This window comes from Balaenoptera musculus, chromosome 17 (genome assembly GCF_009873245.2).
Source record: "Balaenoptera musculus isolate JJ_BM4_2016_0621 chromosome 17, mBalMus1.pri.v3, whole genome shotgun sequence".
In the NCBI taxonomy this organism is placed as follows: Eukaryota; Metazoa; Chordata; class Mammalia; order Artiodactyla; family Balaenopteridae; genus Balaenoptera; species Balaenoptera musculus.
In genome coordinates, this window is record NC_045801.1 from 28,475,440 (window position 1) to 28,488,207 (window position 12,768).

General features: G+C 34.2%; 1 protein-coding gene across 2 annotated transcripts in view; it reads left to right on the forward strand.

Moving 5' to 3' along the window:
• Positions 1 to 11,246, forward strand: part of NUDCD1 (NudC domain containing 1) — a 91,793-nt gene extending 80,547 nt beyond the window's left edge. Inside the window, exons 9-10 of one of the 2 annotated variants that reach the window (XM_036830894.1) lie at positions 6,668 to 6,827; positions 8,849 to 9,467. In XM_036830894.1, coding sequence (XP_036686789.1) covers positions 6,668 to 6,827; positions 8,849 to 9,141 — 453 coding nt within the window. In that variant the 3' untranslated portion in view covers positions 9,142 to 9,467. Of the gene's footprint in view, positions 1 to 6,667; positions 6,828 to 8,848 lie in introns of both variants that reach the window. The other variant, XM_036830895.1, reaches the window with a different exon arrangement.
• Positions 11,247 to 12,768: the final 1,522 nt, after the last annotated feature.

Below are 12,768 nucleotides of genomic sequence, written 5' to 3' on the forward strand. Positions count from 1 at the left end.
TGTTTCTTTTTGCTTTTGTTGTTCTTTTTGTAGTTTGATGATTTCCTTTTATTTTATGCTTGTGTCCTTTTTTTGGTTTCTGTGAATCTGTTGTATTTTTGATTTGTGATTACCCTGTTTTTCAAATATGTATGTTAACCCCTTCCAATAGCTGCTTGCTTTAGACTGATAGTCATATAGGCTCAAACACTAAAAAAAAAAAAAAAATCTACATTTTCTTACTCTCCTCCCCCACATTTTATGATTTTGATGTCCTCTTTTACATCTTTATGTTTATCCTTTTGCTGTCCCTTCTGTTTATCATCACTTTCACAAATAGCTTTTTTTTTTTCTTTTTGATCTGTATACTGGCGTATTTAAGTGATTTACTTTCCAATTGTGAGCTTCTCTTTCCTATATCTTCTTGCTTCCTTTCTATTTAGAGAAGACCTTTCACTATTTCTTTTAGGATAGGTTTAGTATTGCTCTAGTCTTTTGGTTTTTGCTTGACTGAGAAATTCTTTATCTCTCTTATTCTAAATGATAATGTTGCTGGGTAGAGTATTCTAGGTTGCAGATTTTTCTATTTTAAGACTTTGAATTGACCATCTTGTTCTTGATTCTTACAGGTAATTGCCCATGCCAGATAATGAATAACATCTATTTCCCTGTTTTGTCTGCTTCAAATTAATGATGATATGTCTTTGTTGTTCTTCAAACATTTTCTTATATTGATTTTTTTTGTTTCTATAGCATCATACAAAAAGTGCACTTAATTTGAATTGTACTTTTTAACTTTTGCACTTTATTTTCATTCACTTAATTAACTTATTAGCAAAACTAGTTTGCTTCAGTTTGTAATCTTAATTCTGATTTTCTTCTCTTTTGGACAAAATCCTTTAGTCTGGACTTTTAAAGGTTGCAAAGAGCAGAGAAGACCTCTCGTTACCTCAAGTCATAGATATTTAGTGTGAACATATGTGGAGACTATAATGAATAGTGGAAACAATCTCTTTAGATCTCATAGAGAAATAGAAGGTCATTCTGTAAACAAATGCATTTGCAAGTTAGACCTAAAAGAGAAGGGAAACATTGTTTAGAAAATAGCACATAGTTCTGATGACAAGGTAATCTACTTGTCTCTTGAGAATCAAGTGTCCCTTGCTCTCTACTGTAGTGTTGTGCCATTATCATCACATCACCATCTTCTTTATTTGCTTCTGCTGCTCATACCTCTGTTATTCACTTCCTACCTCATGATTTCTGCTTACTATAGTCTCTCTGGGTATGTCTTTTGCCTCTCTTTCTTATTGGCTGTATGTTTATTGTTCATCTTTGGCATTTAGACTTCCAAAGAAGAGGATTTACTGTTTTTAGCCAGCCACCATCCCCTATGGGAAGCACCTGTTCAAGAAAATACTTCAATCTAACCATTTCATAAATCAATGGATAAAAGATGTTTGCTTTTAAGTTAGTCATCTACCCTTGATTCTGTTAGTAGAAGCCAGGGTGTGGGATCCTACGGTTTGCCTACTTGGGTATATGGAAGCTCTTGTGGATACTGAACTGTCACCAGTCTGCTCATTATAAGTGGCTTGCTTTTTAGGCAAGTTTGTAAACAGTGAGCAGGGGACTTCTAGTTCAGTCTAGGATCTAGAAAGCTGGAAAGAGTGTCACTCCCAATGTAACAACAAGAGAAGCCTGGATAATCTGTAGAATCATTACTTTAAAAAATTTTTCAGAGATCTGAGGTTACAGGGCAATCAACTAGCTTGAAATCCAAGGAAAAACAGGTACCACCAAGGAGAGATTTGATAGGAGAGCTGGTTCATCTGAACATGGGAAGAAGAAAGGATTGCCATATAAGTGGGTAAGAAAAATTCAACAAACTGCTAAAGGCCTAGTGGGGGCTAACAAGAAAGTATAGAACCCATGGGATTTACAGATCCTCTTTATGGACCTTGACCAGGGCCTGATACGAAAGACTGGGAGCAGGGGAGGAGACAGGAGGAAAGCCACCTTGGTGATGCAGGGTTGGAGGAGGGAAGTATCTTCTGCTGTGAAAGAAGCATGAAGTCCTGCCTGGTTTATTTTCCTTAAGTAGCAAAAGCCTTAAGCTGCTGAGGGAAGAGCATCAGATCTTATCCTAAGGGCTCAGAAGAAGACCCACTGCAGCCGGGGGGAAATAAAAATAATTTTAAAACACCACCACTATGCCTGAGGCAGGGGCAGGAAATCAAGGGTAGGTTATTAGAATTCTCCTACCATTGGAGATGAGGCAGTATCACTAAAAAGGCCCAAACCCTGAAACCCAAGGACACAAGGCCCAATACTGAGGCTGAACCAAGAGAACCCTCTGCCTATATCCTTCCATCCACCATCATCAGGCTGAGAAGCACCAAGTAACAGGCAATAATAATCTACCACTAGGGAAGGAGTAAGAGCATAGAGAGACTCTCTGAAATGCGGATGTATGGTGAAGGCCTAAAGTTAGGGGTGGAACAGTACAGTTGGGGAAGATCATCCAGCATCTCAGTCCCCACCAGAGTGCAAAGTAACACTGAAGGAATTTGAAGTTGGTGATGCACTGAAGGAATTTGAAGTTGGTGATGCACTGAAGGTAACCATAGCAACAACAGAATTCAAGCTCAGATCAGCCCTTTCTTAACCCTTTCTCAACCTCCCTCTGTCATGACCACCCACACGAATGGCCTAGCAGAAGAAATGTGTCCATTACCAGGCATAAATACTGCTTACCTCAGTCTCTACTGTTTTTTACCTCCAGTATTCTGTCATGACCACCCACACGAATGGCCTAGCAGAAGAAATGTGTCCATTACCAGGCATAAATACTGCTTACCTCGGTCTCAACTGTTTTTTACATCCAGTATTCTGTCATGACCACCCACCCGAATGGCCTAGCAGAAGAAATGTGTCCATTACCAGGCATAAATACTGCTTACCTCAGTCTCTACTGTTTTTTACATCCAGTATTCAGTCAGAGGTTACAAGACACACAAAAAGAAGTAAAAAAACATCCTGCTGTCAAGAAACAAGGGAAACAAACCAGACTCAGAGATGACCTCTATTTTGGAACTACCAGACAAAGGATTTTAAATAACTGTGGTTAATTTGTTAAAGCCTCTAGTAGAAAAGATGAATAAATTAATACAGAATTTTAGCAGAGAGAAACTAGAAGAGTCAATTAAAAATGCTAGAAGTTTTAAAAAAAACCCACAGCAACAAGAGAAGAATGCGTTCAACAAACTCATCAGTATACTCAATACATCTGAGGGGAAAAAAAATCAGTAACCTTGAAGATTGATTTCAGTTCTGCTAATTTTTACTAACCTAAGAGGGTGGAAATGGGGTGGGATTAAAAACAAACAAACAAAAAAACAGAGCATCCAAGAGCTGTGGGGCAATATCAGATGGTCTACCATACATCTAGTTGGAATCCCAGAAGGGACATGGAACATTTGCCAAAATAGACCATATTCTGGGCCATAAAATAAATGTCAACAAATTTAAAAGAATAAGAATCATGAACAGAATGTTGTCTGACCATAACAGAATTAAATTAGAAATTAATAACAGAAAAATCTGGAAAATCCACAAGTATTTGGAAATTAAATACATTTCTGAATAACCTGTGAGTCATAGTGGAACTCACAAAGGAAATAGGAAATATTTTGAATGGAATGAAAATGAAACAAACACAGCACATATGGGATGCAGCTAAAGCAGTGCTTAGAAGGAAATTTATAGCATTACATGTTATATTACAGTAGAAAAAATGTCTCAATTTTATAATTTAAGCTTCCGTCTTAAACCAGGAAAAGAAGAGCAAACCAAGTCTAAAGCAAGTAGGAGGAAGGAAACTTACAAAGAGCAGAAATCAGTGAAACTGAAAACTGAAAATAATAAAACCAATGAAAAGATCAAAATTGATAAGTCTCTAGCCAGAGTAACCAAGGAAAAAGACAACACAAATTACCATATCAGAAATAAAAATGGACATGTCAGTACAAGTCCAAAAGACACTAAAGTGTAATAATGGGATGTGATAAACAACTCTATATTCATATATTTGACAATTTAAGTGAAGCTAATTCCTTGAAAGACAAGCATTACCACAGTTCACTGAAGAACAAATAGATATCCTTAATAGTCTTATATCTGTTAAAGAGACTGAATTTATTGTTAGGAACCTTCTGACAAATCTCCAGACCTAGGTTGTTTCACTGGTGTGTTCTACCAAATGAACAAACAATACCAATTCTATACATACTTCCAGAAAATAGAAGAGGAAGGAACACCTCCCAACTTGTTTTATGAGGCCAGCATTACCCTGATAGCAAAGACATGACAAGAAAAGAAAACAGGAAAAAAATTAAAAACCACACCAGTATCCCTCATGAATATAGATACAAAAGTCCTCAGTAAAATATTAGTAAATGAAATCCAGCAGTAAGTAAAAAGGATAATATATCATGACCAAGTAGTGTTTACCCAGGGAATTCAAGGCTGACTCATCAACATTCAAGTATCAATCAACATAATTCAGTGTATCATCAGACTAAAGAAGAAAAATATTTGACCATTCTAGTAGATGCAGAAAAAGAATTGACAAAACTTAGTATCTGTTTATGATAAAAATGCTTAGCAAACTAGGAGTTGAAGGTAACTGCCTCCTCAAAAAACCGAGTGTTAACATCGTATTTCATGGTAAAAAAGCTAGAATGCTTTCCCCTAAGATTGGTAACAGGCAAGGGTGTTTGCCCTCATTACTCCTAGTCAGCCTCATGCTGGAGCTCCTAGCTAGTGCAGTGAGGCAAGAAAAAGTAGTAAAAGGTATAAAGAATTATCAAGAGGTTTCAGTAACTACCATGAGAAAGATGAAACCACTTTTTAGGTGTTATCTTAAAAGCAGTGTTTATCTGCAGTTCCTTTGTCTACTCTTAGCTTGCAACCTTTGAATGGAATTATAAGTTTATTTTCCTAACATGGCCGCTGACCAACCTAATAAGTATCATACATCTTAAGTGGTGTGATCTTTTTTATTTAGCTGTATGGAATACTTGATTTTAAAATGAAGAATAGGAAGGCTAGAATTTATTAAATGAATATCACACAGTCTCTTACTACATAAAGAAAAAATTAATCTCATTTAAAGGGAGTGTTTTATCTCACAGTAAATTATATTTGCAGTTAGTTCCATCAGACTAGTTTATTATAATTTGTTTTTAAAACTTCCAGATAATTAGTTTTGAGTATATTTAAAGCATCCAAATCTTATTTGAGGAATAATTTGTTCACTTTCTGGGGGGCAGATCCACAAACTATTTGCTGAAACATGCATTAATGGAAAGTATAAAACAAAGTAATGAGAATACAGTTGAAACTACAGAAAAAACTGAATTTGACAATAAAACTTACTGTAAAATGTAATATAAAAGGCCAGTTAGTTGGCAGTGATTTTGAAAATAAACCTCACTTAGCCACTGATTATCAGGAGCAAAGGGAGAGAAGAAATAGTCCGTGAACACTGTGTGCTAGCCTGTTCCCCTTCTGCAGAGAACAAGCACTGGCCCCACCCAAAAGCCCTATCCCTTGGCATTGTTGCAGCAACACAAATTAGGTTGCTCTGTCTCTGGATTCTCCTGTGGCCTGTGTTGGAGAGCCACTTCACAGCTTTCCCTATTGAACATAGGTCAGGTCTCCACCTTTAATTTCAACCCAACATTTTATTCTCCAGTCTGCTCTAAAACTCATGGAAGCAATTCAGTGTTTATTAAGTACTATGCATATTTTATGTTTTCTATATTTGATATGACTTTTTTTGGTATTTAGGCATTTTTAACTCTGATAAACAGCATTTGTAATGAAGAATATCACTGCAGCCTCTTTCCATTAAAAAAAAAGTATTGCTATAGATGGAATCCAGTTATGAGCCTCAACCTAATGTCTGTAGTAAAATGAGTTCCTTTAGCCATCAATATTGCAATAAAATTATTAACATAATGAACATTCTTGACATTTTATTGTAAATAGACAGTACAAAGTCAATAATTTGTAAACAGATCTGCGTTTGAATCCTATCATTGTGATTTTTCTGTGTAGCCCAGAATAAGTTACTCAGGCTCTCTCAAGTATATTCTTTCATCTATGAAGATAATAAGAGCCTTGTGGGTTATTGATGTTAATATTTATAACATGTCTGGCACATAGATTGTGCTCATAAATCATAGTAGCTATCGTTCTTCATAGTTATTATTACAAATTAGCATTTGTAAACTTCACATTTGTATTCTGTGGTTTAAAAAATATTCTGCCTATAAAATTGGTGCTTTATAGCATGTTGTAAATGAGTTACTAACAGTTGACAAATACTATAGTGTAGTGGTTAAGAACATGGACTCCAGATTCAAATCTCAGCTCCACAACTTATAACCAGCCTGACCATGGGCAAGTTACTTAAATCCTTTGTGCCTCACTTCCCTCAGCTTTAAGATAGACCTAACAATAGCACGTTTCTCCCAGTAGCATTATGAAGAGTTGTTAATCAGTTTTAGGCATATAGAAAGTTTAGAACAGTTGTTGACATGTAGTTCTGTGTGTCAGCTGTCATCCGTATTATTATTAATTTGTTGTTGAGTAAATGATTTTTTGTCACTTTTTATTTTAGGTGAATCTTGGAAGCAACCAGTACCTTTTCTCTGTCATAGTGGATCCTAAAGAAATGCCCTGCTTCTGTTTGCGCCATGATGTTGATGCACTTCTCTGGCAACCACACTCCAGCAACCAAGACGATATGTGGGAGCATATCGCAACTTTCAATGCTTTAGGTATAAGCAAGCTCTTTGACAACTTTTTCCTTTACATTGAAAACTACAGTCATTCTTTTTTTTTTAAGTTTTTGGGTTTGTTTAAATTTGAGCTGTCCTAATTATGCTTGGATTGATTTGTGCTATAATTTGGTTGCTTGTACATAGTTGATGAATGTTAGTACTTTTGGAACAGTAGGACTAATTTGTTTTTATGCTGTGCAGAAGATCAGCACAGAATAGAAATCAAAGTGGTTATCTAACTGCATGAATCATTCTAATCAGTTATTTGCTTATTCCAACTAAGCTATACAATATCAGAATATGAACAAGGGGCTTGACAGTACCCTACATAGAACTTGTATTCAGGTTTCTTCAGAGTAGTCTTCGGTAATCATGGAATTGCTCTAAGGTAAAGCACATTATGAGACATGGAACTTAAGTGAAAAACAGCCATTATAATGAAAATACTTAGGGAAGATGATGATAAGCAGAAATGAAATTTATTCTGTAGGATAAAAGGGAAAATACTGGTTTTAAAACTAGAGCTTGAAACATTTTGAGCTACATGATTGTAGACTTATGCAATAATTGATTTAATGATAAAATACATTAGTATTGTGTGGGAGAAATTTTTTATATGAATTGACCACAGCTATTGCTTTATTGAAAGGTTATTTTAAACTGCCAGCAGGAAGTAAAATTATGCATTGTGATTGCTGTATATGTACAGCCCTAACTGTAGAGGAGATTTTTTCAATTATCCCTTATAGTTAGTAATATGGGCTGTTAAACTGGTTAATTCAGACTCCAAATGGATTTTTATGACCTGAAATAAAGTCTGATTGAATAATTTAGCCACATAATTTCTAGCCTTTCTACTAAAATTCCTGATTTTTTATTCTATTTTTTTCAGTAAGAGGAAAGCTTTATCTTAATTTTCAGATATTCCTTTTGTATCCCTAAATCCCCTAGTATAATGGAATTCTATTATGCTTGAGTTTAAGTTAAATCAGCATTACATTAGATGTGTAGTCTTGAGATGTTATGTACATTATTTTGTCAAGATTAGCCTGGAGAGCTAAATCTAGGCTCTCAAATAGGTGTCTATGTCCTCTCTATTTTTTCCTCCTCAAGGCCTGCTTAATATTAAAAAACCAGCATTGATCTGCTTGTGCTCAGTGGTTCCTTTGCTCATTCATTATTTGATGAGGTCTCAATTTACATTAGTGTTATATTTCCTCTCTCACATGTTATAATGTTCAGTAATCATGTCCCAATCTGAAAATTCTAATTTTTATTTCAGAACATAAATGCTCTTTTAAACTATAAAGATAATTTTTAAAAAGATTATTTTTTCAAAGTTTAATTAGTTTTCAAGGGATAGCCTAATGGAATTTTTAAAAATAGATACTTGAATTTTCTTTGAGTTTGTAGTGGTCTCAAGGCTCTACTTCTGAGAGGTGAAGTACAAATCCTGTTACAGTGTTGGTATTGGTGTATAAGAATACCACTGACATTATAGAAATAATGGGAATGCATTGTGCATATTAGTACCTTCGGGGATGGGGTCTGCATTATGCACACACTCCTAAAACAACTTTATAATACATCCTATAAACATTTTCCCATTTATTTGATAAGAAAAAAGAAAAGATGCTGTAATGCCACATCTGTGATTGATGTACTCAATTATTATTTAAAGATATTTTGGCATGTTTTTAGTGTGTTAGATTTTTAGTGTTTTAATTATTCATGGAAATTATATAGGAACTATATTGTGCTTTTTTTTGAAGGGATGAAACACTATTTTGTTCCTTAGGAATTAATGCTTTATTTTTGCACCATTTGGGAGAGATTGATTGTGGCTAGTTATTAATGGTTCAGAATTTAACCATTGTTGAGTATCTATGATATATATTTTTATTTAACCCTTTCAATTTGTAATAAAATTTATGAACTATTAAATGTTAAATCACTGTTTTTCCCCTTCTGTTTAATAATATAGTTTTTCTTTTTTTTTGTCTCATATTTCTTGGCAGGCTACGTCCAAGCATCAAAGAGAGACAAAAAATTTTTTGCCTGTGCTCCAAATTACTCTTATGCAGCCCTTTGCGAGTGCCTTCGACGAGTTTTCATCTATCGTCAGCCCACTCCCATGTCCACTGTACTTTACAATAGGAAGGAAGGCAGGCAAGTAGGGCAGGTTGCTAAGCAGCAGGTAGCAAGCCTAGAAACCAGTGATCCTATTTTAGGCTTTCAAGCAACAAATGAGAGATTATTTGTTCTCACTACCAAAAACCTCTTTTTAATAAAGGTAAATACAGAGAATTAATTACTCCAACATGTTGGCTTCTCTGTACTGGAAAAGTATTCAGTGGTAGCTGGAAGGCTGGGCAGTTGTGCTGTAATCTGTTAAGTTTTATTGTGTTAAAATTATCTTGTATGAATTTATTTTTTAAAGGATATTGGAAATATATTTGAGATTATGAGTCTATAAAAGCTATGGAATGAAGCTGCAAATTTAGAGAAAATTAGCTTCTGTAAAAAATGTAAAGATAGTATCAGCAAGTATAATTAATTTTTTAAAAACAGGCTAGAATCTCATCTTTTATATGAAAGATGTACAATTCATGTTTAAAAATAAAAATATTTATCGTGTATTTTTTGTTCACTGATACAGTTTCTACTTCTTTACCTATAGAATGTATAGGATAATAGTTAAAGTGTTGATTCTTGTAAATACTTTTTAAATGGACTGAATAGCTGGGGTAGAGGGAGAAATATAACAGGTACAGCAGGTCTAGTACTGTTAAAGTTTGCTGAGAGACCTTAAGTGTTTTTTCATATTAAGTATAGCTTTATTTAACTTTTATCCATTTGGTCTTCCACAGACATAAATAAAGAGAGATGATAAGGTTCTACGAAGTGTAACTCTTATCCATTGCTATATAACAAACCACTCCAAAACTCAGTGGTTTAAAACAGGATGTTTTATAATTTTTCATGGTTCATTGACTTGACTGTCTCTGTTCTGCATGGCCTTTCCTCCTCCAGTAAACTAGACCGTGTTTCTTCCCATGACAGAAAAAACATTACAAGAGGGCAAGCCCTAATGTACAAGAGTTTATCAAGCCTGCACTTGCATCATATTTGCTCATCTTTCGTTGAACAAAGCAAGTCTAGAGTCAGTGTGAGAGAGTGGAGTACACAAGGATACAGATAGCAGGTGGTATGATTCACTGGGAGCCATTTATGTAACAAACAGTCTGCCATACAGATTATAATTCGTCCTGGTAGTTCTTACATTTCTACAGTTAAGAAAAAAGTAATCCTGTTTGTTTATACATTAAATATGTTTTGCCATGAATTTTAGCTTCTTATATTATTCCCTTGGATTTCTTTTGGTGTGCATTTACCTGGAAAATTGTTTACTTTTATACCATTTTTGTATGCTTCTTATATAAACTTCAAGTTAAATTTTATAATAGGGGAATTGAGACTTTAATATAAGAGGCAGAAAATGAAGAAAAGAGTACAAGGTAGGAAACATTTGTTCCTAACATATCTCTTGCCTATCTAGACAAGTGTTTGGCTGAATTAAATTGTAGTGAAAGAAGGAAAAATAAGTTTGAGAGACAGAAAAGGAGGAAAAAGATGGGGATTACATGCATGTTCTAAACACTATGTCAGAAGGCAGTTTCCTGGAGAGAAGTATTGGGATGCTGGATAAAAAGTTGGGAAAACTCCTGAGAACTGGTAGTGACAGTGGAGTCCTAATAGTACTCTGTTAGTACTAGGAAAGAGGACTAGATAGCTATCAAGCATTAAGAGACCATGAACACAGAAAAAAAAAAAGTATGGCTGAACCAAAAAACAAAACAGTGATATTTGCAGAACTTTTTAGTGTCATTGTAAAATTTAATGAAACAAAAGACTATTTAGACAGTGAACTATTAAAAGCCTTTGTTATGTGACAGTAGATTTAAATTTTCTTTAAAATTTACCTCAGAGATCATAAATACCCTTTTAGGGAATTTAAGAAAAATACAGATTAATGTGGTGCTTAATTAACCATATGACAATATATATATGCAAATTTCCATATGGTAATCAATTTTCTTTCCTTTGTATATGTGATTTTTAACATGATTAATGTTGAATTGAAACCTATTAGGATAACTAGTCCTAAATATTTTTGCATATTGATCTATGTTAAGAGAGTAACAGGTCTAGAGCAGTGATTCCAAGTCATGTTTTCTTGAAATGTTTCAAGGATTCCACAAATATTTAACTCAGTTTGAATAATGTTCTAAAGAGATATATACAACAAGTGCTATGAATGTAGTACCTTGTGTTTTGTTGATTTTTTTTTACCATAAATTATAAATGGGAATTTATAAAATATTTATGATAGTAATAAAGTAGTATTTGGTGTTTTTCATATGGAGTCATTTAATGATATTCATTATATCAACATGTTTAGTAAGCATCAGCTATGTACCATAACATATTTTCAGGGCTAAGGATAATACAGTGTTAAAGACAAATATTCTAGTGATTTCCAGGTGAAATTTCTCTTTAAGAAGCAGGTGGGGGGTAGGTGGAGTTGCTCTATTAGAAAGACATTTAAGCAGGGATGAAACCCATATGAGAACAAACAAAAGAGTTGCCAGTGGGAAGGGTCAGGAAGAGGATAATAAAGTTCAAGAAATTAACCAAAGAAAAGCATCATAAGGAACTACTATGAACAATTATATGCTAACAACTTTGTAACGTAGAAAATGGATAAATTCCTAGAAACGTATAACCTGTCAAGACTGAATCATGCAGAAATAGAAAATCTTAACAGACCGATTACTAGTAAGGAGTAATAAAAAACCTCCCAACAAACAAAAGACCAGGACCAGACGGCTTCACTGGTGAATTCTACCAAACATTTAAAGAATTAATACCAATTCTTCCCAAACTCTTCCAAAAAAACAGAAGAGGGAACCCATCCAAACTCATTTGAGGTGGCCAGCATTACCCTGATACCAAAACTATACCAGGATGCCACAAGTAAAGAAACTTACAGGCCAATATCCCTGATGAACATAGATATAAAAATTCTCAATAAAATATTAGCAAACCAAATTCACAATACATCAAAAGGATTACACACCATGATCAAGTGGGATTTATTACAGGAATGTAAGGCTGATTCAATGTTTGCTAATCAATCAACGTGATACATCACATTAATTTAGATACAGAAAAATCATTTGACAAATTTCAACATCTATTTATGATAAAAAGTCTCAACAAAGTGAGTATAGAGGGAACATACCGCAACATAATAAAGGCTGTATATGACAAGCCTACAGCTAACATCATACTCAATGATGAAAAGTGAAATCTTTTCCTCTAAGGTCAGGAACAAGACAAGGATGCCCACTCTCGGCACTTTTATTCAACATAATATTGGAAGTCCCAGCCATAGCAATTAGATGAAACAAAAGGTGTCCAAGTTGGAAAGGAAGAAGTAAAACTCACTCTTCACAGATGACATGACTGTATATATTAAACACTAAAAACTCCACCAAAAAAACTTAGATCCAATGAATTAGGTAAAGTTGCAGATAAAAAAATCAATATACAAAAATCTGTTGAGTTTCTATACACTAATAAACCATCAGAGAAATAAAACAATCCCATTTACAATTGCATTAAAAAAGAACAAAATACTTACAAATAAATTTTAGTCAAGGAGGTGAAAGAAACTGAAGAAGATAAAAAATAAATACAAAATAAATACAAAGGCATCCCATGCTCACGGATTGGAAGCAATTGCTACTCAAAGCTACCTACAGCTTTAATGCAATCCCTGTTAAAATTCTAATGGGATTTTTCACGGAAATAGAACAAACCTGAATTTTATATGGAACCACAAAAGACCACAAAAAGCCAAAGCAGTCTCTTA